The sequence below is a fragment of the Engystomops pustulosus genome, chromosome 11 (assembly GCF_040894005.1).
Source record: "Engystomops pustulosus chromosome 11, aEngPut4.maternal, whole genome shotgun sequence".
NCBI classification, from domain to species: domain Eukaryota; kingdom Metazoa; phylum Chordata; class Amphibia; order Anura; family Leptodactylidae; genus Engystomops; species Engystomops pustulosus.
Genome location: NC_092421.1, coordinates 24,981,197 through 25,006,083, shown reverse-complemented (window position 1 = coordinate 25,006,083; position 24,887 = coordinate 24,981,197). Strand labels below are relative to the sequence as shown.

Genomic DNA, 24,887 nt, shown 5'->3' with positions numbered 1-24,887 from the left:
TTCAGAACTGTCTTTTTACTTCCTCAGCCAGACATTCCTGGCCATAAAATGGCCAGATATCATGTGATCTCTAACTGTCCATGACAATCTACCTTCCAGGACCTTCCAGGATTCATGATCGTGAATACAAACTTGAGGCTCTGGAAGGTAGATTGGTCATGGACAGTTTGGGTTACATGACCCTCCATTTCTGTCCGTTCTATGGATAGAAATGGCTTCTGATGAAGTAAAAGATTTTTTTGTAACCAGGGGCTTAACTTTTCAAGAACGGGGTGCAGAACTCTTAATAGATGTAACCACACATTAAAGAAAACATGAAGTAAAGTGGCCAACCACTTAAAAGGGGTTTCCCACAAAGCAAGTTAGGCCCTATACACAGGACCTACTTTGCTGATCGTTGGGGGTCTCAGTGATATGACCCCCAAAGATCTCTGCCCTGTTCATCTCCATGGAGCTAATGGAGATTGCTGAGCACCACCTGCTCTGATTATCTCGGGAACAATGAGGGGTCAGACCGATGTACATCGGACCCCATCAGACTGCCTGTGGGAAAACCCCTTTAAGCATCAGTGACAATCCTTAGGACCAGCCCCCCTGTGCTAGAAGTGGACATTTAGCTCACGTTGATGCACGTAATAAAAGGCTTAGCCTGGTATGACAGCTTACTCCCATTACCAGTACAGATCCAAGAAGCAGTACCAAGCATCGTATAACCCCCACTAATTACAGTAAATATGACATCAGCCTCTTCCTATACATTATAAGTAACCAAATCATTTCTGATACACTAAAATATTTATACATATTACGACTGTAAATTTAAAGCATTGCATACAATATCACCCATTCAGACTTTAAGCAAACATTTTTGTACATTTTCAGAGTTGCACTGAGCTAAATGGAGAAAGAGGAACTTATATATAAGAGGGAAGGAGGAAATATATGTTTTTCAGTGAAAGATCTAGATTAAATGAGACACAGTACATACCTTTAGATGCCATGTTAGAAATGCTAAAAGAATATGTTTGCTTCAGTTTAAGTTGAGTAGTTTTCAAGGAGACATAATAATTATCCTCATCATAGCCCCAGGTCTGAACATAGTCATTCTGTATCTTCTCAACAGCCCATGAATTTCATGTGTCTGCTTCCTTGTATCATTCTAGCCCAGTAGAAAGCTAATAAATGTGCAGATCGAAAACCCTTGTAGTAGAATAGTCAGTGGAGTCGGGTTCTGAAATGGACAAGTGCAGTCACCTGCTGTGCAGAAAGTTACTGTAATACTGTACATACTATACTTCCTGATTTTCACTCCTCCAATACTTCCTGTAGTGAGGCTTACTGTCGTGACAAACTATTTCTAAGCACAGCCCCCTCACCAAGAGAGCTGGAGTTTCGGCTACTTTAGTTGGCATAGTTTCATCAGTTCACAAGGACAAATAACTAACCTGTATCACTATACAGTCCCCAACAAGGAAAGTACATGCATAAGAGGATTGGAAAGGGTATTTCCCAATACAATGAAACAGAGGTACTTATAAGTATTGCTTCAGGGGGGGAATATGGTAACTGAAGAAATGAGGAACATTATATGACACTTTAGAGCAGGGGTAGGGAACCTATGGCTCGGGAGCCAGATGTGGCTCTTTTGATGACTACATCTGGCTCTCAGACAAATCTAATAAATAGTGATTGTGGCCGTGTGCATCTAGGACACACACAGCTATGATCACTAGACGGGGGATCCAGGTGCCGTTGCTGCCAGCATCATTTCTGAAGCGGCGGTGCCTGGGTCATAGAGAGGAGTGGAGACTCGATGCCAGCGTTCATTCCTCTCTATGACCCAGATGCCTTTGCCTAAGCAATGATTGCTGCGCCTGGATCATAGAGAAAAGCAAGGGATCGACAAAGAGCCAGCTGCAGGGAGCATAGGTAGGTTAGTATTACATTTTTTTTTGCTGTGACTACCTATCTACTAGGGGGCATGTGCTGTGGCTACTTTTTTACTGGGGGGTAAATTGTATGGCTTCCACGGAATTACACTTTGAAATATGTGGCATTTATGGCTCTCTAGGCCAAAAAGGTTCCCGATCCCTGCTTTAAAGGCACAATTCACATGGATCCAAAAGAGAGTTCCAATCCAGCTCTGGAAACGCTTCTACACAATATCCGTAAAAATTTACAAACTTTAATATAAATCCAACATATAAAACCACGTAGCAGGATACATCATGAGGCAAAAATAAAAAAGAAGCAATTACAGCCAGCAGATAAAGGGAGGGGGGGGGGGGGGCTAGTCATTTTTTCTTACTCCTACTATGAATACGAGTCGTTACACATATTATGAGATCCCTATTATTATACTAAAATCAAAACAGATCCCATACCAAATCTAAAGAAACATATAAAAGAACTTCTAGATAAAGCCATGAAACAAAAAACCATCACAAAAGAAGAGGCTTCCTAATATGTTCCAGGCTTCCAGTTTCCTACTATGTCTTCTATTTTTTTTCCAAAAATACACAAGAATGAGAAAAAAACACTTATCGGGCATATAAGTTTATATTTACAGTTTTATGTCATAAAACTCCCGAGCTTCCTTAAAGCCTCAGATCAGTTAATAAAAGATCTGAATAGTCTAAATCTCCCCACCTCATATTCCTTCTTGACATTAGATGTGAACGCGCTTTACTCCAATATACAGCACGAAAGGGGTATAGAACGCGTTAATGATTTTTTACTTCAAGACCCTACCTTAACAGATGATTTTAGGAAATAACTAGTCGAGTTCCTCACAATAGTACTCGAGAACAATTATTCTACATATGGCACAGCAATATACCATCAACAATGTGGCACTGCCATGGGCACACGACTAGCACCAGCTTATGCCAATTTGTTTATGGGCAAATTTGAAGTACAGTATACACAGTCCAACCCCTCGTATAGAAGACTTAATCCACTTCTATAGAAGGTACATTGATAACCTGTTCCTAATATGGACAGGCACACAAGCAGAGGAGGAATCTTTTGTGAAATATCTTAACAATTATGATTGGGGGATCTCATTTACAACAGAATACCAAGAAACATCTATTACATTCTTAGATTTAAGATTATGTTCTAACAATGGTTCCATCTCCACATCCACACATTTTAAGAAGCTGGACACCGGTTCTACGTGTAACAGAGCCAGAGATATAGCCCTCTGAAGATTCTTAGTCGGCAGATACTGGGAGAATTTGCTGCACACAGGAGCTCCTGCACCTCACATGTAATGGAAATATTCACTTTATATGTTACTACATTTTGATAAGGGATAATATCAATTAATGTTCATGTTTTTAACCCTCTCCTATCCAGAACTATCTAAGAACACACTTTCTCTCTTATTGCCTTTTATTTTGTGATAAGGGTCTTTTTGATACGATGAACATTCGATCCTCTTCACCTAATGTGGCTACATATTGTTAGGATCAGTGGATCCTCTGGACCACCGCGGGAGATGTAACTAGCCAACACCCGGAACCGGAGCCTAGCGGCACCTGGTATTCACCAGAGCCCGCCGCAAAGCGGGTTGGACTTGCTGCGGCAGGATACCACTAGGTCGTTCCCAGGTGTGACTAGCCCACGGTGGCAGCCGAGGTCGAGGTACCTTAGCGGATGACAATCTCGTAGACAGGTCCAGGCACAGGGTCAGATCAGGCGGCAGAGATGCAACGTCAGGTCCAAGTCCGGGGTCAGCAACAGGAGGTCCAGGCAGGTGGGAACGGGAACACAGGCACACGGAACACAGCAACACGGAGGAACTCAGGTAACACGGCAACACAGGACTCAGGAGCGGGAACACACAGGAATACACAGGAACGCAGGAATACACAGGAACGCAGGAATACACAGGAACGCAGGAATACACAGGAACGCAGGAATACACAGGAACGCAGGAATAATCGCTAGTAAGCTTTCTCTAAGGCTATGAGGCACAAAGATCCGGCAAGGGTAACAGGAAGAGGCAAGCTTATGAAGAATTGGGCAATATGGCCAGCGCCAATTAATGGCGCGCTGGCCCTTTAAATTTGGAGAAGGTGCCGCGCGCGCGCCCTAGCAGTCGGGGACGTGCGCGCACAGCGGAGGGGAGCGAGCCAGGAGCCGGGACGGGTGAGTTGCGCTGGCGGCGCGCTGGCGGGGGCAGGGCGGCACGGGTGAGCCCGCGACCCGCGATGTGGGTCGCGGGACCACCCGTGACACATATTAACACCACGATGCAGAACATGTCCATAAAGTTATATGTAACACCAAAAACACCCACATGTTCCGGAATAAAGTTTTTATTTCACACCATCCTCCATCATTTACACCGATGTTATGACGTTCTCACTCAAATTGAAGTGGCACTCAAACAGAATCAGTATCACGCTGCAGTATTAAAATAAGATACTGGTTTATTTCATTGATACACGTTTTGGTCCGGGACTTGGAGATCAGAAACTTTGCCGACTCATCTCTCTCTATGTGTCAGTGTGTTAGTACATTGTCAGAAGCCAGATGAAAGTATATATACACCTTGTACCCTGATAATGTAACCACATTGTCACCCCGCAGAACTAGATGGATAATACAGTAATGTGTCTGCTTAGAGAGTCCCAGCCTACACCCTGGGATTTTACACTGAGCAGCCTAGGGAGTGATAGGAGATAAAACAGCAATAAAACTGAGTAACATTGTAAAGTAAGGGGTTAAAGTGATTTTATTGTATTAACATCACTAGGGGATTGAAATGTGAGAATTTTCTTTCGTGGGAAAGCCCCTTTAAAGGCAAATTGCTCCAGCTCTCTTAGGTTAGATGGTATCTGGTGGTGAAAAGCAATCTTTATTTCTGACCACAGAATCTCATTTGGATTATGGTCTGAGCTTTGACTTGGCCATTCAAATAGATTAACATGTTTCCCCTTAAACCAGAAGTCCAACTGCCAGCCACGGCACAAGACCGGGCCATGGGGCACCTGATCCCGGGCCGGGGTCGAATTCTGTTCCCAGGTCCCCCTAAGCAGTTTTCTCTTGCTTCACTTCTCTTCTGCGTTAATGCATGGCAGGCATGATAATGCCATCATATTTTGTCTGCTGAACATTTGGGACATACAACAGGAAAGGAGACAATAGAATCAGAGGGGAATGCAACATTAAAGGTGATAATAGAAGCAGGTTGAGGTATGATGCAGGTATGAATACCCCCCTTACAATCTAAGAGGGGCATTCTGCTTTAAAGAGAGCAATAGAAGTAGGGTGCATGCTATGGGAAAGGGATAAATATAAGGAGCAGGTTAAAAAAAGGATGGGGAGCACTGCCTTAAACCACTCGAGTGTTGCTTTGGCAGTATGCTTTGGGTCATTGTCAAGTTGGAAAGTAAACCTCCATCCCAGTCTCATATCACTGACTGAGCAGGTTTTCTATAAGAATATCCCTATATTTGGCACTATACATCTTTCCCTTGATTCAGACCTGTTTTCCAGTCCATGTTGCCAAAAACTTGGGGTGATGATATGTATTGGTACATACTTGCCATTTTACTTCATGGCTGAAAAGTTAAATTTTGGTCTCATCTGACCAGAGCCACTTCTTCCATGTGTTTGGGAATTCTCCCACACTCCTATTTTTGTCTGTGAGTAAAGGATTTTTGTGGTCATAGGGTCAGATACTCCAGTCTCTGCTTGGGAACTCTTTAGCTCCTTCAGGATTACCTCCCCTTACTCTACAATTACCACTCTCCTTTCCGGGTCTGAGAATTTTGGTGGGCAGCCTTCTTTTGGGCAGTTTGTTGTGGTACCATGTTTTTTCTCACTTGATGATAATGGATTTGATGGTGCTACAGGGGTTCAACAACATTGTCCCTGACTTGTTTGGGGATCTCCTTGGACTTCATGTTGTTGTGTGGCTAGTGGTGCCTCCTGCTCCATTCTGTTGTGTTGTTAGTGGTGCCTCCTGTTCCATGGTGTTGTGTTGTTGTGGTGCCTCCTGCTCCATGGTGTTGTGTGGTTAGTGGTGCCTCCTGCTCCATGGTGTTGTGTTCTTAGTGGTGCCTCCTGCTCCATGGTGTTGTGTTGTTAGTGTTGCCTCCTGCTCCATGGTGTTGTGTTGTTAGTGGTGCCTCCTGCTCCATGGTGTTGTGTTGTTAGTGGTGCCTCCTGCTCCATGGTGTTGTATTGTTAGTGGTGCCTCCTGCTCCATGGTGTTGAGTTGTTAGTGGTGCCTCCTGCTCCATGGTGTTGTGTTCTTAGTGGTGCCTCCTGCTCCATGGTGTTGTGTGGTTAGTGGTGCCTCCTGCTCCATGGTGTTGTGTTCTTAGTGGTGCCTCCTGCTCCATGGTGTTGTGTGGTTAGTGGTGCCTCCTGCTCCATGGGGTTGTATTGTTAGTGGTGCCTCCTGCTCCATGGTGTTGTGTGGTTAGTGGTGCCTCCTGCTCCATGGGGTTGTATTGTTTGTTAGTGGTGCCTCCTGCTCCATGGGGTTGTATTGTTTGTTAGTGGTGCCTCCTGCTCCATGGTGTTGAGTTGTTAGTGGTGCCTCCTGCTCCATGGTGTTGTGTTCTTAGTGGTGCCTCCTGCTCCATGGTGTTGAAGCCTCCGGGGCTTTTCAAAAAAGATATGTATATACTGACAGACCATATCACACTTAGGGCAGATTCCCACAGCATCTAAAACGCAAGTAAAAGGGGATTTGGCCAAAATGCATATCTGTTTCCAATGAAACGCATGCGTATGTGTTACGCCACGGGGGAATCCGCACACAGATGGACTAAGCATGTGGCATCTGATGGTAATTAGTTGCACCAAACCTTTTTTAGGGTTTCATAGCAAAAGGGGTAAATGCACATACACATTTTTTTTACATCCAAAAAGTTTTATTTTATATATATTTTTTACTTTACTTATATATATTTTTCACTAAAACTCTCTGTTTTATATAGATACAAGGTAGTTTTATGAAGGTAGTAATGTAAAAAAGCGGATTTAAGGATCCATATCAGACACGTGAATGATAGATGAGCACAATTTTACATCATTTAAAAAGTTATGCAATTTAGCTTTCCTGAGCAAGCCAACTAAGTCAATAAAGTAAACGTAGGGGGTCTATAGTAACATAACCAGTTTGCTAGTAAATTTATTTAGTAATAAAGATAAAAAGTAAAACAGCGCAGTTATAAGCTTATTCTTTGTAACACTTCTTGTATATTTTTCAATGGACAATGCAAAGGAATGTTTGGACAAGGATGAGACTGGAAAATCCCTCAGAGATAAATAATATTCTCTTTGTATTAGTTTTCTTCTTTCTTATACAGGCAGTCCCCGGGTTACATACAAGATAGGGTCTGGAGGTTTGTTCTTAAGTTGAATTTGTATGTAAGTCGAAACTGTATATTTTATAATTGAAGTTTTAGACAAATTTTTTTCTTTTGCCCCAGTGACAATTGGAGTTTCAAAATTTTTCAGTAATTGGACCAAGGATTATCAATAAAACCTCATTACAGGCATCTTACAGCTGATCATTGCAGTCTGGAACTATAATAAAGCACCCAGAGAGCTTCACCAGAGGTCACACTGGGCAGAGGGGTCCGTCTGTAACTATGGGTTGTCTGTAAGTCGGGTGTCCTTAAGTAGGGGACCGCCTGTATAAGAAAAGGAAGTAAATATGTTTGCAGGATATCTATAGCTAATACCTGCACGCTAAACTTTGTAAACTGGATCCTGCTCACTCAACACATGAACAAAACAGGTCGGGTGCGTACGCACGTTCAGTTTTTCAGGCACGGTTTTTGAAGCCAAAAGCAGGTGTGGATGATAATGGGTTGAGACAAATAATTGAAAGGTGCTGCTCCTCCTCCTACTTTTACTCCATTCCTGGTTTGGGCCGCATGCAGCGTGTGAATAGTCTCAATAGAAATTTAAGGCCCTTGGTCCCAAGCTAGAAATTTTATAAGAAAAAACACATTCCAGTTCTTTAGCATTTGTCACAATGGCCACCATTGGTATAGGACAGTGATGGCGAACCTTTTAGAGACCGAGTGCCCAAACTACGACCAAAATCCACTTATTTACTGTGAAGTGCCAGTATTTTAAGCAGTAACTTATTACTACGTGTTCTTCCACATCTTTCAATTGTATCAGCCCCTGAGGCCACCAATACAGTTGAAAGAAAGAGGGTCTCTCTGTAGAGGAAGATTGGTGGGTCCAGCAGGATGACCTCCAAAGATGACGCAGTTCTGTCAACACCACCTCCCTTTTCCTGCCGTTCCAAACAGCCAATAAAGTGTCTCTTCAAAATAGCGCTGAGAGCATCATCTCATAAGTTGCCTGGGACCACAGGAGGATTTGGTCTGTCCTGTGGTGATGGCCTGAGTGCCCACAGAAAGGGCTCTGAGTGCCACCTCTGGCACCTGTGCCATAGGTTCGCCATCACTGGTATAGGAGATGTTTCATAAATTCTATACACAAGTTACAATGGTTTGCATAGTTTGCAGGTTATTTCTGCTTAAAAAGATTTCCAGTAAGCAGTAGTAATTATCTAGAGCATCGAGATTCAAGCAATTGCAGTTATAAGTGAACATAGCCTGAGGACTTGTATACATGGGTGTATTTGGTCTATGAAATACATACCACCCATATTTCTCAGGCTGCACCCTATGTGGGGAGCAAGACTTACAGCACAATAAGTTTTCTGGCATGCAAAGAATTAAAAAGTCACAATTTTTGGGGCATGCTATGGAATTTGCAACTTTTTTGCCCCATTTTTTTGCCAATGGATGGGATGCTGGCAAGGACACCTTTGCCTGACACATTTACTACATATAGCCTGCACCAGGTCACAGCTAAAAGGCCTTCAAAAGGAATCACAAAAACACTACAGTAAACCATGACCATTACCTTATAAGTGACTCTATTTGTGATTGAATGATGCATGAGTGTCCTCTGTGTTGGTGATTCGGGACACAAAAACACTTTATTGTCCATCTTTATCTTCTTAGATCCAGTAAAGGAGGCAGGAGAGCACTTGGATCCAATGAGGCTCCCCTGCCGCCTAAGACCGGCGGCACGCATGGCGTTTTGAACCTGTTTTTGGGCCGTTTTTAAGCAGTCCACTAAAAAAACGCATGACAGCGGGTTAACAATCTTCCTAAAAGATGTTTCTGTTAGTTTTGGGTGCAGATTTGATAATGGAGTGATATATTGGGGGTTTCTAATATTATATATATTTAAAATTTAATTAAAGGACATCTACCACCAGGATGAAGGACTATGAACCAAGCACACTGACATACTGATGTGTCCCATCTAGCAGGAACTGCTCTTCTTTTAGCTTCTTATGTCCTGTTTTTTTTTAGTTTTTTGTTTTTTTTAAAGGCTTTTAAAATCAAGCAAATGACCATGAGGGGCTCCAGGCTCCCCAGGTGTTAATGATGCCTGGAGCCCCTCAGGTTCCAGGCTGAGGGGCTCCAAACCTTTTTTTTTTAAATCCAGGACATGCAAAGCTAAAAGGAGAGGAGATCCTGCCAAGGGGACCATACACATGTATGTCAGTGTGCTTGGTTTACAATCCTTCATCCTGGTGGTAGATATGTTTAAAAAATAATATTGACATCAACGAAAAGTCAATTCTGAAATCTCCTTGAAAAAAACGGAAAACCAATGTTAGATTTGTGGCATCAAAATGTTATTTAGTAACTAATTTGAGTGTTAAACTATGGGGTTAGCATCCAAAAAGAAAGTTTATATATTGCGACCAATTTGTGACTGGGTATACAATAAGTGCGATTTTACAAAAGAGAGATAGAGTCCTGCAGGGACAACTATACCCATTTGTCACTAAAAATTAACTTTTATTTATACAAAAGAACTAAAAAGTAGATAGGCAAAACTCCATCCACTATTGTGACTTTAAAATTATCAGCAGAGATGAATTGCAGCCACTAAGACTGGGTCGGATTAAGTCAGAGCCACCAATATACTGTAGTGGGTACAGGGTATTACAGCGTATCCCTATCCATCTACCCCTCATTCGATTGGGAGACGATACTCCCTGTAACCCTAATGGCTGACCTCAGCGTCCTAAGGGGAGGAGGGGGAGGTAGGGAAAGGGAGGATTCCTATCAAGCTAAGCTGATCCGCTATCCCTGCTATAGATACTGAATAGCGTAATGTGAAGGTGGTGGATGGACTCCTGCCTTATTCCCTATTACATAAGGCTGCTACACAGTGCTGTATTAAAATAGGATCAATATTAGCCCCCCCTATTGATCCTATTTTAATACAGCACTGTGTAGCAGCCTTATGTAATAGGGAATAAGGCAGGAGTCCATCCACCACCTTCACATTACGCTATTCAGTATCTATAGCAGGGATAGCGGATCAGCTTAGCTTGATAGGAATCCTCCCTTTCCCTACCTCCCCCTCCTCCCCTTAGGACGCTGAGGTCAGCCATTAGGGTTACAGGGAGTATCGTCTCCCAATCGAATGAGGGGTAGATGGATAGGGATACGCTGTAATAGGGGAACCTCCTGTACCCACTACAGTATATTGGTGGCTCTGACTTAATCCGACCCAGTCTTAGTGGCTGCAATTCATCTCTGCTGATAATTTTAAAGTCACAATAGTGGATGGAGTTTTGCCTATCTACTTTTTAGTTCTTTTGTATAAATAAAAGTTAATTTTTAGTGACAAATGGGTATAGTTGTCCCTGCAGGACTCTATCTCTCTTTTGTAAAATTAAACTATGGGGCACATTTACTGACCTCGTCCGTTGGAGTTCACAGAAAGTGCATTGTCCGACGATAATGCACTGTGCCGCAATTCACCAAGATTGTGCGCCCGATATCCTGCATGTGTCGCTTCCCCGCTCAGGTCCACCGGAGTTCACCTTCTTCTTCCTGGTGCATGTAAGTGCTTGATCTTGCAACACAATTTGAATGTTAAAACCTGCGCTCAGTCCGAATCAGTCGTCCAACGGCCCGCCCCAAGATTTCTGTCACATGAAAGCCGGCGCGTGCGACACAATCCCAGCGCAAACCCCTGTTAAATACATGTCACAGCCGTGCAATCCCCAAAAACGTCGGAAAATCCGATGCAAATGCGTCACGGACCCTTAGTAAATAAGTCCCTATCTGTCTAGAAACAAGTTCTAACCATATAAAGTGACGCAAGTCTTAAGCTGTAAAATAGCTGCGTCCTGAAGGGATTAAAGTGCTATAAAAATAAACAATGCAGGAGCACCATGCCAGGCAAAATTAGAATCCAAGTCAACATCATATTATTATTCCAACCCAACCTTTCTTCGCATCTTCCAATGCTCCACAAAAAATAGAAAAGTACGACCCAGATGCTAATAGGCTACAGAGGAAGGAGGTAGTACCTCCTACACGGGTCTAGCACAGACTGTTTTATCTATGCTGCTTTAAAGGGGTATTCCCATCTGGGCATTTACATTTAATTTAATTCATTTTCCATATGTAAACATTTCTTCAATTGGATGTTATTAAAAAAAAGTTCCTGTGTGAAGATAATTTCTCATAAATGTATCCATGTTGTCCCTTAGAAACCACTTCCTCGGATACGACCATGTCACACTCTGGCAGCGGTGGCCAGACTTGCGCTATAGAGTCCTGCCAAACCACCAGGATTAAGCGATCATTACCACAGGGCAGCTGTAGGACATGCAGTAACTCCCGGACATTTTATATACAATAACCTTTTGTTTCTTTGTGCACTCAATCTATCAGACGAGGCCGTATCCGAGGAAGCTATCTCGTTTCTAAGGGACAACATGGTTACATTTATGAGAAATTATCTTCATCCAGGAACATTTTTTTTTAATAACATCCAATTGAAGAAATGTTTATATATGGCAGATTAATGAAACTGAATGTAAGTGCCCAGATGAGAATACCCCTTTAAGCATATTAATTAGATCCTCGTTAATATAGAAATCATCCTGATTCTTCAAAGAAATCTACCACTTCCCATGGTTGGTTAACCATTAACACTGCCAGCAGCATTAATAGAAATATATATTTATTAGGAGCACTGTTCCTGTACATTTCCTTTAAAACTTTTATTTGTATGCAAATTAAAAAGGGGGCATCACCAGAGACTTGCTGGTTTAGTATTATTATAGTATAGGATCCTGTAGCAAGGATTCTTGAACTTTGGCCATTAATCTGTTAATCTGTAAGGTAGCACTAAAGGCTTAGTTTTTCTTTTCCCTTCCTGGAAAACGTATTTACAAATCTCTATCTAGTATTTTATGGGAGAGCATTCCTGGCCTTTAACCTTAGCATGCGTGACATCACGTCCCCATCTCCTAGGGCGCGCGCACCGGCTTCATGAAATTTAAAGGCTATTTAAACCTGCCTCTTCCATCACACCCTGCCGGATCTTCGTGCCTCGTGCCTTAGAGAAATCTGTGTCTGATGCCTTGCGCTGTTATTGAGATTTCCCGTCGTGACTCCGTTTCCGTTGCTGACTATGCTCCTCTGCTGCCTCCCCTGACCTGTTGCTACTTCCCCGACTCTACCGATTCTACACAAACTCTGCCAAGTACATGATAAAAATACCAGGGGCCTAAAAGGCCCATTCCATACAGATATGGTTCTGCCCAAAAAGCATCGCTACACCAAAATACAACTGGATGTTACCAACAGCCACATACTTGAGGAATACCTAGAGCATCAAAATTCTAAATAAAGTAATTTTGCAGATAATAGCAAAAAAATGTCCCGATGTCCTATTTATTGTGTTGTTTCCTTGTCAGTTCATGCCTGTATCTCTGGCATATAAAGTGTTAAAAAGAAGCTCAGATTTTTTTGCTATCCTCCTCGGTTTAAAGGGAACCTGTTATCAGGGAGGTCATTTTAACCTATTTTTTCCTATAACCTATGGCATGTTCATTTCAAAAATTCCTTTTTCAGCAATATGGATAAATCCTGTGCTTTCTAATTGATTATTTTACATTAACTGGCTCCCTGCAAGCAGTGTGTGGTTAGTCCTGGGAGGAGGTGGCAGTTCAAACGAGTCCTCTTGCAACACACTGCTGGGAAGGGACCAGTTAAAGGGGTATTCTCGTCTGGGCATTCACATTCAGTTTGATAAATCTGCCATATATAAACATTTCTTCAATAAGAGGTTATTAAAAAAAATGTTCCTGTGTGAAGATAATTTCTCGTAAATGTAGTCATTTTGTCCCTTAGAAACGAGATGGCTTCCTCGGTTACGGCCACCTCTGCCTGAGAGATTGCACAAATAAACAAAAAGGTTTTTGTATCTGAAGTGTCCGGGAGTTACTGCAGGTCCCACATCCACTCTGTGGTAATGATCGCTGAATCCATGGGGTCCGGGAAGGACTCTATAGCGCAAGTCTGGCCACCGCTGCCAGAGTGTGACGTGGTCGTATCCGAGGAAGCTATCTCGTTTCTAAGGGACAACATGGCTATGTTTATAGGAAATTATCTTCACACAGGAACATTTTTTTTTAATAACATCCAATTGAAGAAATGATTATATATGGAAGATTAGTGAAACTGAATGTGACTGCCAAGACGAGAATACCCCTTTAATGTCATATAATCAATTAGAAAGCACAGGATTTTTTTTCATTTTGCTGATGAAGGTATTTTCGAAATGAACATGCCAAAAACCATTGGAACCTGTCTTCAGGTATTAATGACCTCCCTGATGACAGATTCCCTTTAACATGTTTCTGCACTAGCTGTCTTGGGCTGTGCTGCGTATCTTTGTAAACTGTCCATTGTTTACACTATTTTTCTATAGCACTGCTGAACGGGAGGTACGGGAGGAATGGGGGGGGGGGGCAGGGTGAGGTTATGTAGTGCTCTTAGTGTGTAGCTATCAGGACATCCATGTCTGTTCATATCTATGGATTCAGAAGTCTCTTGCAAAGAATAGTGAGGTAGAAGATCTCCGCTGTTTCCCATCAATACCTCTAGCCCGATCTGTGATTCTGCAGAACTTTCTCTGTCTCCCTCTGTACCTCAAGCTGTGTCATACACTCCTCTGCAGCACCCTCACCCACCTTCTCCTCTCCATATACTGTCTTCAAAGCAGCAAAGCTTTTAACCCTTAGTGCTCACACACCGTAGAGTATACACTTTATTTAACAATTTCACTGATGGTTTCTACTACTTTTTCCATGCTTCATGCTCCTTCATGTGATTGAAACTGCCAGGGTACTCATTATATATCTACTCATTTATTTGTAGGATCTCAGTTAGATTTACTTTAGTTGCTTGAACACAAAGCATCATGGAAATCGAGGGCAGCTTATTAGGGCAAAGACAAAGAAAAAGTTAGTCGCTGCCCACTTCAGAGGATTTCTGACATTGGAGTTACACCTTAATTAAAGGGGGAAAAAAAGAAAACCTCACCTAGAAGGCAAATGTTTGTGAGTTTCACCCCCTTTAAGAAAATATTCTATTGCATCGAAAGCAATAAACACATAAAAGCCAAAACACATGTTGTATACCTTTTGGGGCGTTTTATGACGTAGTTGACATTTTGCTGAAAATTTTTGTACTGAACATCTATTTCATATTTATTTATGCAGCATTCAATATATACTACAAGGTTTTTGACAAAGACGTGACTATGGTATACCATCAAAGTGGAAAATGTTATTCTTCCCAAATTCTACATAAAAAATACATATTTTGCCCAATGTGCCAGTTGTTTTTACAGCATCTTGGTTTCATTGAGATGTGTGCTGCTGCTGCTCATCCCGTCCTCTACACTGACACAAATGAAGCTTAGATCTCTCTCTGGGCCCTATTTATAGTGCTGATGTAATTTCAATCAGCAGGCACTAGATGTCCCTAGTAAACTAGTGTGAAGTTAGTTAAGCAACAACCTACATTTGAACTTCTCTAAGACTTTCTTTGAGATCCCTAATGACCACTTACAACATTCTTTAAGCAAAGGAATCTTGGGGTAGTTCATAATTAATAACTTTTTGTAAGGATGCAAATAGAGTTGAAATCAGGACATAACTCCTCTGCTTAGGAAAGACCCTAAACTCTGGGGGACTGCCCTGCCAAATTTGGGAAAGTTGGGATTTGTGGCCCAGGGTGTCTGGCATCATGACAACCAAGTTCAAACCATTACTGCTAGCCTACTTGCAGAAGCAATGGTGTTCTAGTAATAATTACTAGTTACCAATATGGCTCTCATGTCCTGGCAATTGATGCTTAAAGGGGTTGGCCACTTTTTAATAAATCCCATCCATTAGACTTGTCTCTGCATAATGTTCTGCCTCCTGTGAGCGCTTCAGCCTTTCCCTGTTCGCACAGGGAATCTCTCTGCCCTCTGAATCTCTACACAACCTCCTGTTTCTTAGGCTACATTCACACTAACGTATGGGGGACGTATATACGGCCGACGTATATACGGCCGATATACGTCCCCCATACACTTCTATGGGCGCACGGCACCCTACGGGAGCGGTACGGTGCCGCACACCTGTCCTATCTTTTCCTGTAATACGGCGCCGTGCGCCATAGGTTGCTATGGAGAGGGGCGGGGGTGAGCTGCGCTCACCTCCTCCTCCTCTCCCCGTACACTGCCGTTGCCCGCTACGGTACGGTACGGGCGGGCAACGGCAGTGTGAATATAGCCTTACTCCTTCAGTGTACCCTAATGGCAGCCTCCAGTGTGTTTTTTCTCTCTCAGTCCGTTTCACTGACAGACACAGGGAGGTGGGAGGGGAGCAGCAGGAGGAGTCATAATGTCCTGCTGCAGGTCCCTCCTATTTATCAGTGTAGGATCTTTGTCTACATGTCTATGTAGAGGGAAGAGAGAGTCCGCACACAGCACTAAAGGAAGCATCAGGGATGATGAATGAATTGGTGAACATTAAGGAAGTAAAGGCACATAGGCAATTTATGTCAAAGAGTGGCCAACCCCTTTTAAGGAAGCTTGTTCTGATTCTGCAGCTGGTCAGCTTTGGTTGCATCTCTAAAAGTTCATATAATGCAAAACCCCAGAGGAGTGAAAAAAGTATTTCACTTGCATGAAAAATATTCAGGTCCGGCGGAGTTCACCATCTTCTTCCTGGTACATGTAAGTGCATTGCTTGCGACACAATTTTAATCTTAAATTCCACGCTCAGTCTTAATCAGTTGGATCGTCTGACGGCCCGCCTCCTGATTTCTGTTGCATGAAAGCCCTCTAAATACCTGTCCCAGCAGCGCAAATCCTGTATACCATGAACAGTTTGACGGAAATGCGATCCAAGGACCCTTAGTAAATAAGCCCCAATGTGTTTTGGCTCCGTACTGGAGCCTTCATGAGGCATAATCAAATTACCATGTAGTACATCTTGTTATACATACCCTGGCACTGGAGGTTACGGAGGGGAAGTATAATCCGTGCATCCGGTGTCCCAAGTTCATAATCTAAGACCCTTATAAATAACCTGTTTAGTATAAAGTATCTCATAAAAATACATTTTAACTCCATTGGTATTCAAAAACATGTTGGCTAAAAACTTGATTTTAACAATCCATAATACTTGCAGTCCTCACTGGTTGCTGTCGGACAAACTGCGGAATTTAAAAAGCAAATTGTATCGCAAGCCATGCACTTACATGCACCAGGAAGAAGAAGGTGAACTGAAGCGGACCTCAGCGGGGAAGCGACACATGCAGGAAATTGGACGCACGACCTTAGTGAATCGCGGCAGACCCGAATCCTCGTCGGACAACGCACAGTAGGGATTGCGACGGGACGGGTAAGTAAATGTGCCCCTACGGGATCAATATAAAACTTTGGATCATATGCTCAGGTGATGAGGTTAGGAGGTATTATAATATTTAAATGTTCTTGATGAAATACAATATTACTGTAGGCATTTTTGACCCATCAATATTCTCCATGTAAGTGTCTGTGCACCTTTCTCCACTGGTTTTTTGCATTGTTCCTCGCTGCTTCCGGTTCCCGGCATGAAGACGGCGTTTACATTGAAGAACATCTATTTCCATATTTTCCATTTTACTCAACTTTTTCTTTGTTCAATTTATCTGCCGACAATATTATACAAGGGTCCACACCCTGTTTTGTCTCTTTCTTTTTTTTTTCCCGATGGGTTGGTTTGGAGACAAGTTGTGTTGAAGCACCCTCCTTCTCCAGGAGTTCCTTTTATATATAAAGGGTGATATTTATCATACGCTGGCGCACGAGCGTCCCACCGCTGTAAATTCACAACCCAATACATCAAGAGGCATCTGCCTCTTGATGTATCAGGCTGCCAGCAGCGCAGCGTTTATCCTACGCCAGTGCCGGCTGCGCCGGCCCACTCCCGTCCGGCCGCGCCCCCCCCTTCACGCCCCTTCACGCCCCACTGGCGTGAAGGTGGCGGATTGGGGAAAATAATCGCAAAAGCTAGCAATAAGCTAGCATTTGCGATTATTTCAGGGCCTCTGCGCCACTGGCAGTGCGCAGAGGTCCTGATAAATATGCCCCTAAGGGTCTATATAACAGTTATTAACCCCCCCCCAAAAAAAAAACTGTAGGTCAGTGTCATATAATGCTATACAGGCAGTCCCTGGGTTATGTACATGATAGGTTCTGTAGGTTTATTCTTTAGTTGAATTTGTATGTAAGTCGGAACTGTATATTTTACAATTGTAGCCCAAGCCAAATTCTTTTTGGTCTCTGTGACAATTGGATTTTAAAGATGTTGGATTGTCATAAGAACCAGGATTACCAATAAATCTTCATTGCAGACACCTTTCATAACTGTTATAGCTGATTATTGTAGCCTAAGGCAAAAGTACTGTAAATTACCAACATCCAGAGATCCGTTTGTAACTAGGGGTCGTATGTAAGTCGGGTGTTCTTAAGTAGGGGACCGCCTGTATATTCATATGTTTTAAAATAAGTTAACCCACCAGTGATTGATTTTTCACCACTACAACAAATGGATTTCAAATTAGTCCTCCGCCCCGTTTTCTCACCAATCAGTGTCCCTGCAACATGATAGGAGGATGCCTGTCATGATAGCCGAAATCTATGAAAGCTGCAAGGCCTGTCATGGCATCATCTAAAGAATTGAAGGTTGGCTAAGGCACCAATAAAACGACTATGTAATAGAACACATACAGAGGCTAAAATAAGTATTGAACACATCACCTATTTTTCTAGTACTGCTATTGACATGAAATTCTCACCAGATGTAGGAAACCACTGATCCCATCCCCACTGCCAAAGAAATCAAGCCATAGTTGACATTCAGAGGCTGCTAGACCCGTCATTTGACATTTAAGATTACAGGATGTTGTGGAAGCATTACATTTACAGCACAATGTTAACCGCTTTGTAAACACAATGGAAATATGTTTACAATGTGTTAACAATCCCATCATGTAAATGCAGCCTTACGATTGTATTGCAGTATATTGTATGAGTGATCAGACCTCCTAGGGCTCAAACCTCAAAAAAGTAGTAATAAGATACTTTTAAAAGTAATGAAACGAAAGCGATCCTTCTATTGATGCTGTTATAAGTAGATTCTTCTGCTGAGTTTGTTTTCTGGCTTGGAAAATACTTTGGTGTCTAAAAGCTTAGCTTCATTAAAAGATACAGTAAGTGTAAGACTGAATCTTTTTGATTCAATCAATAATTATTAATAATAATCTTTATTTATATAGCGACATCATATTCCGTAGCGCTTTACTAATCATACACATACAAATATACAAATATAATATTACATTACAGAGTATAAACAGTCATACGAAACAATAATTACAATGAGGGCAATGATTATGTAGATTGCATATCTTTGCTGATTTGGCTCTGAAATACAATGGAGCACATTTACTTACCCGTCCCATTGCCGCCGCCGATCCGGATTGTCCGGTGAGGATTCGGAGCTGCCGCGATTCACTAAGATCGTGCATCCAATTTCCTGCATGTGTCGCTTCCCCGCTGAGGTCCGGCGGAGTTCACCTTCTTCTTCCCGGTGAATGTGAGTGCTGATCTTGCGACACAATTTGATTTTTAAATTCCGTGGTTTGTCCGAATCAGTTGGGTTGTCTGACGGCCACGCCCCCGATTTGTGCCGCATGAAAGCCGGGCCGATGTGCCAAAATCCGAACGCGTGCGCCCAAAACCCGGGGCAAGTCAACACAAGCCAGAAAAATTCGGGAAACTCAGACGGACCCTTAGTAAATGTGCCCCAATAAGTTTAATATACTAATTAGCGCTACAATAAAAAGATTATCAGGAAGGTGAAAAACATCGCTGCTTTCTTTCATTAAGAGCACCACACCTGACCAGGGGTTATGCAGTTATGCAAGGGATGTATAGGGATGTATGAAGCTAAAATGCAGTACTATAAAACACCCATGGTCAGGAGAGGAAGATTTTTTTAACCCCTTCATGACGCACGCCGTATTAGTACGGCACACGTCTGGTCCCGGTGCATGGAGAGGGCTCACGGGATGAACCTTCTCCATAGCCGGTAACATCCGAGATCAGTCCAGCAATCGCCGCCGGAAAAGTTGCCTGCGTCTTCAAAAAGTAGTAGTATGGCAGTATATGGTAGGATCGATCAGACAACCTAGGGTTAAAGTACCCTAGAGGGTCTGAAAAATTGTGAAAGTAAAAATTAAAAAAAATTGTAATAAAAAAACCTAAAAATTCAAATCACCCCACTTTCCCTAGAACTGATATAAATATAAATAAACAGTAAAAATCATAAACACATTGGGGCAGATTTACTTACCCGCTGCTGTCGCGATCCAGCAGCACGTTCTCAGTGGAGGATCCGGGTCTTCCGGCGATTCACTAAGATAGTGCACCCGATGTCCTCTAGGTGTCGCTGCTGCACTGAATTCCGTCAGTTCACTGTCCTACCCTGGGTGCAGGTAAGCGCATGTCAAGCGACACTTTTTTAAAAAATATACGGCGGTTTTTCTGAATCCGTCGGGTTTTCTTACGGCCACACCCCCCATTTCCGTCGCGTGCATGCCGGCGCCGATGCGCCACAATCCGATCGCGTGCGCCAAAATCCCGGGGTAATTCAGGGAAAATCGACGCAAATCGGAAATATTCGGGTAACACAACGGAAAAACAAGATTCGGGCCCTTAGTAAATGACCCCATTAGGTATCCCCGCGACCAAAAATGCCCGATCTATCAAAATATAATAACCCTGTTTAACCCCGTAATGGAAAATAGCACCCAAAGTCAAAAATGGTACTTTTTTGCCATTTTGAAAATAATAAAAAAAAAAAATCAATAAAAAGTGATCAAAAGGTCGTCCAGTAAAAATGGTAACATTGAAAACACCACCAAAAGTCGCACAAAACCACCCACAGCTCCATACAATGCTGTGGACTTGACTGCTACTTACTATATGCGTTTTGGGGCTCATGTATAGTCCACTTTCTTGAATACTTGATGATTTACATGTGTTTTATTTATTTTGTGTTTACAGATGACTTCACCTCCCATAAGTCCTGGAATGTCCTTCTCCCAGAGCTGCCAGGTTCCCTTTCACTAACACCCGTAAACTGAAAACCCAGTGTGAGTTTAACTCTAAATTTACAGTTTTATTGACATTTGCATTAAACATATACATATTCCTTATTATTGCGGCACAACAAAGATTACCTTGAAACGTCTGTTTGAACTGTAATTACTCTCAGTAAAGATGTAATTTATTCTCCATATAGTAACGTTTATATTATAGTCTCATGAAAGTACCGTCATAAAGTTTGGTAAAATTTAACTATAACTATTGCAATCAGCAGCTAACCTAGAGAAATGGAGATAGCAATAATTACTCAATGCTACAGGGTGACCATGCAAAAGTAAGGCACATCATAAAAAATAAAATGTGATTTTATCTATCATAAATCAAGCATTATAAACTAGGGACACTTATAGATCAAGGCACCATGATAATATCACCTATTCTAATATTATTATACTTGTTATCCATGGCCTCCTTTCTCCTAAAATCAGCTTTAAATATTATGCTAATGCAGTGGCGTAACTAGGAGAGGCAGGGTCCTATAGCAGACTTCTGAAGGGGACCCCCTGCCGGTTTAAAAATATACATATTACATTCCTATATACATAAACATACAGTTCATCACTCATACATACACATTCATACACTGTTACACACATATAGAGCATATACACATCACATATACACACATACAGTGCAATATACAGCTTACATACACACAACGTACTGTATTTATACACACCATACACCATATACACATACACATCACAGCTACACACACATAAACAATATATATACCACAATGTGCAGCATAATATGTATGTAATGGTGCACATTCTTCATTCTTTAGTGTCAGATAGTATGACGGGGCCCCCTAACACTGTGGGCCCCATAGCGGCTGCTATGGCTGCTACCGCTGTAGTTACGTCCCTGTGCTAATGAGTCAAAAGGGTTCTAAGGGTGTTAATAGAGCCCTTCCATGCTGCGGATTCACATGATGTTACACTGTCTCACAGCTACAAAGGAAGTTTCAGCACACAGTAGAATGGGAAAGTGCTCCTGCACAGTGTAATAGCCTGTGAAGTTACGGAGCTCTGATAACAACGCCTTGTACCCTTCTGGGTTATTAGCATAATTTTAAAAAGGAGTCCATGGATAAGAAATACAAAATGATTACCACGTGAGTAATGAGTAAGGCCCCTTCCACACTAGCGTTTTTCACGCGCGTGCTTTTGACGCGCAGAACTTGCATTGCACTCTGTCCCATTGTTTCCAATGGGCCTTTCCTCATTTGCGTCTTTTTTCACGTGCGTGCATTGATTTTGTCGCGCGTCAAAATCGCAGCATGCTCTACTTTTGCGTTTCACGCGCGTTTTTCCCGCCCCATTCAAGTCTATGGAGACGCATCAAAAACGCATAGCACTCGCAATGGAACACATGGAAACATCTGCAATGTGTTCTTCACACACATATATATTGTTCTTCACATGCTATTTTGTTCGCACTGTTCCGCGCGTATCTCCCGACAAGTAAGCAGATGTGCCGAACATCTGTAATCTATTCTTCACTGTGTTCTTCACTTAAATGATCCTGTGTTCACTGTTTTTATTCTATTCTTCACTGTTCTTCACATCTGCTAACTTGTAGGGAGATCATATACGCGCGGAACAGTGAAGAATAGATTGCAGATGTTTGCATACATCTGCTAACTTATCAGAAGACATTCTTTTTCAATTAAATAACACATTTTATTCCCAAACCATGGTCCCTTTGAAAAATGCTCGAGTCTCCCATTGACTTCAATGGGGCTCGTTATTCGAGACAATGTGATTTAAAAAACGCGCGTGAAAAACGCACCGAAAACGCAAGAAAAATGCAAACAACACGAGCGTGAAAAAGACAAAAACGCTAATGACTCAGAGGAAAAATGGAACAAAAACGCAGCCAAAAACGTCACTTTTTCACTTTTGCATTGACGTGAAATGCAACGCTAGTGTGGAAGGGGCCTAAGTGTCCCTGGTTTATCATGCTCAAATTTTAATGGTAGATTTCCTTTAAGTAAAAAGTTTTTTGCACACATTTTTGGGAGCATTTTGTTTTTCATTCATTTTAATGTTGGCCACTAGAAGGAGCTTCAAGGGAACCTGTCACCTGACACCAGGGGCGTCGCTAGGTCAAAAGATCCGGGGCCCGTGCTTTGGAGGCTGTGAATAACATTAAGGAGACTGTGGGGACTACTACAGGGGGTTATGAGGACATGGGGGGGGGGGGCCTGTGGGGCACGTTACCTGCGGCTGAGGGCTAATGGGGGCTATGAGGAAATGGGGGGCTGTGGACAACATTACAGGGTACTGTGGAGGACACGAAAGGGGGCTATGAGGACATGAAAGGGGGCTATGAGGACATGAAAGGGGGCTATGAGGATATGAAAGGGGGCTATGAGGACATGAAAGGGGGCTATGAGGATATGAAAGGGGGCTATGAGGACATGAAAGGGGTCTATGAGGACATGAAAGGGGGCTATGAGGATATGAAAGGGGGCTATGAGGACATGAAAGGGGGCTATGAGGATATGAAAGGGGGCTATGAGGACATGAAAGGGGGCTATGAGGATATGAAAGGGGTCTATGAGGACATGAAAGGGGGCTATGAGGATATGAAAGGGGGCTATGAGGACATGAAAGGGGGCTATGAGGACATGAAAGGGGGCTATGAGGATATGAAAGGGGGCTATGAGGACATGAAAGGGGGCTATGAGGACATGAAAGGGGGCTTTGAGGATATGAAAGGGGGCTATGAGGACATGAAAGGGGGCTATGAGGATATGAAAGGGGGCTATGAGGACATGAAAGGGGGCTATGAGGACATGAAAGGGGGCTATGAGGACATGAAAGGAGGCTATGAGGATATGAAAGGGGTCTATGAGGACATGAAAGGGGGCTATGAGGACATGAAAGGGGGTTATGAGGATATGAAAGGGGGCTATGAGGACACGAAAGGGGGCTATGAGGACACGAAAGGGGGCTATGAGGAAACGAAACGGGGCTATGAGGAGAAACGCAATATGTGTTATGCAATAGCACGCTCTGGATGTGTCTGCAGCTTGTGTGATGGCGGGAGATGATATAGATGATATATGCCCAATGGGGGCTACAGCAAGTCAGCAAGTGAAAGCAAGTGAGCCGCGTAAGCGCCGTGGGGAGCGGAAGGTATTAATGATTAAGTGGTGCACGGACCAGTCCCCATGGGCTGTGGGGAGATCAGTACAAGGATGTTAAGTGTAATATAGGTAATATGTAGTTAATGAGTTCATGAAACGCCAAAAAGGTGTCCAATGGGCCCCCCCAAAATGAAAAAAGATATCGTCAATATAACGTTTCCAAATCAGGGTGTGTTGGACAAATAAGTTATTGTTATAGACAAAACAAGTTTCAAAGTTATTCATAAAACAATTTGCATAAGGGGGAGCCACATTGGCCCCATGGCTTTACCTTGTTTTTGTAGGTAAAATTGGTCCTCAAATAGGAAATAATGTTCTTGGAGGACTAGCTTCAATATGTCAATGACAAAGTCAATTTGCGTGGAAGGGACTTGATTGTTTTGTAATAAAAAGCCAACTGATCTAATGCCATCTGTGTGTGATATGGAAGTGTAGAGACTGGTTACATCCCAATTTACAAGATAGCTCCCAACTGGTATCAGGGTTATAGCATTGATGAGTTGTAGAAATGAGTTGGTATCAAGTAAAAAGGACAAAGTGGTTTTGATGCCTCAAGTAAAATCGATAGTGGGGATAGGATGGAGCCTGTAGATGCCACTATGGGTCTGCCAGGTAGATTGGTCATAGTCTTGTGTACTTTTGGGAGCATATAAAAAACCGGAGTGATTGGATGTGGATTGGTGAGTGTGAGAGATATATTCGTCTACAGACGCCATCTTGGATCAAGAGGAGGCCATTTTAGTTTTAGCCGGGGGTCATGTTGACCACTGAATCATGAATCATAAAAATCTCTTACAGTGAGAAATTTAAATTTGGAGCTATCAATGGTCCCTAATTCTAGATACCTGGTGATTAGAGATGAGCAAACATACTCGTCCGAGCTTGATGCTCGTTCGAGCATTAGCGTACTCGAAACTGCTCGTTGCTCGGACGAATACTTCGCCCGCTCGAGAAAATGGCATCTCCCACCTTTTGCTTTTTGGCGGCCAGAAACAGAGCCAATCACAAGCCAGGAGACTCTGCACTCCACCCAGCATGACGTGGTACCCTCACACGTCGATAGCAGTGGTTGGCTGGCCAGATCAGGTGACCCTGGAATAGACTAGCCCCTGCCTGCGCTGCTCGGATCATTCTG

The 24,887-nt window shown here is 42.8% G+C and overlaps 1 protein-coding gene and 1 long non-coding RNA gene across 2 annotated transcripts in view; one reads left to right on the top strand and one right to left on the bottom strand.

The window, feature by feature from the left end:
- The window catches only part of PIK3AP1 (phosphoinositide-3-kinase adaptor protein 1), a 59,479-nt gene extending 58,158 nt beyond the window's left edge, over positions 1–1,321 (bottom strand). The window contains exon 1 of the mRNA XM_072131044.1: positions 989–1,321. Within this exon, the coding sequence (XP_071987145.1) occupies positions 989–1,001 (13 nt within the window). The 5' untranslated portion in view covers positions 1,002–1,321. The remainder of the gene's footprint in view (positions 1–988) is intronic.
- Positions 1–20,860, top strand: part of LOC140106556 (uncharacterized) — a 111,878-nt gene extending 91,018 nt beyond the window's left edge. Inside the window, exons 2-3 of the long non-coding RNA XR_011850806.1 lie at positions 20,494–20,582; positions 20,810–20,860. This is a non-coding gene — a long non-coding RNA (uncharacterized lncRNA). The remainder of the gene's footprint in view (positions 1–20,493; positions 20,583–20,809) is intronic.
- Positions 20,861–24,887: the final 4,027 nt, after the last annotated feature.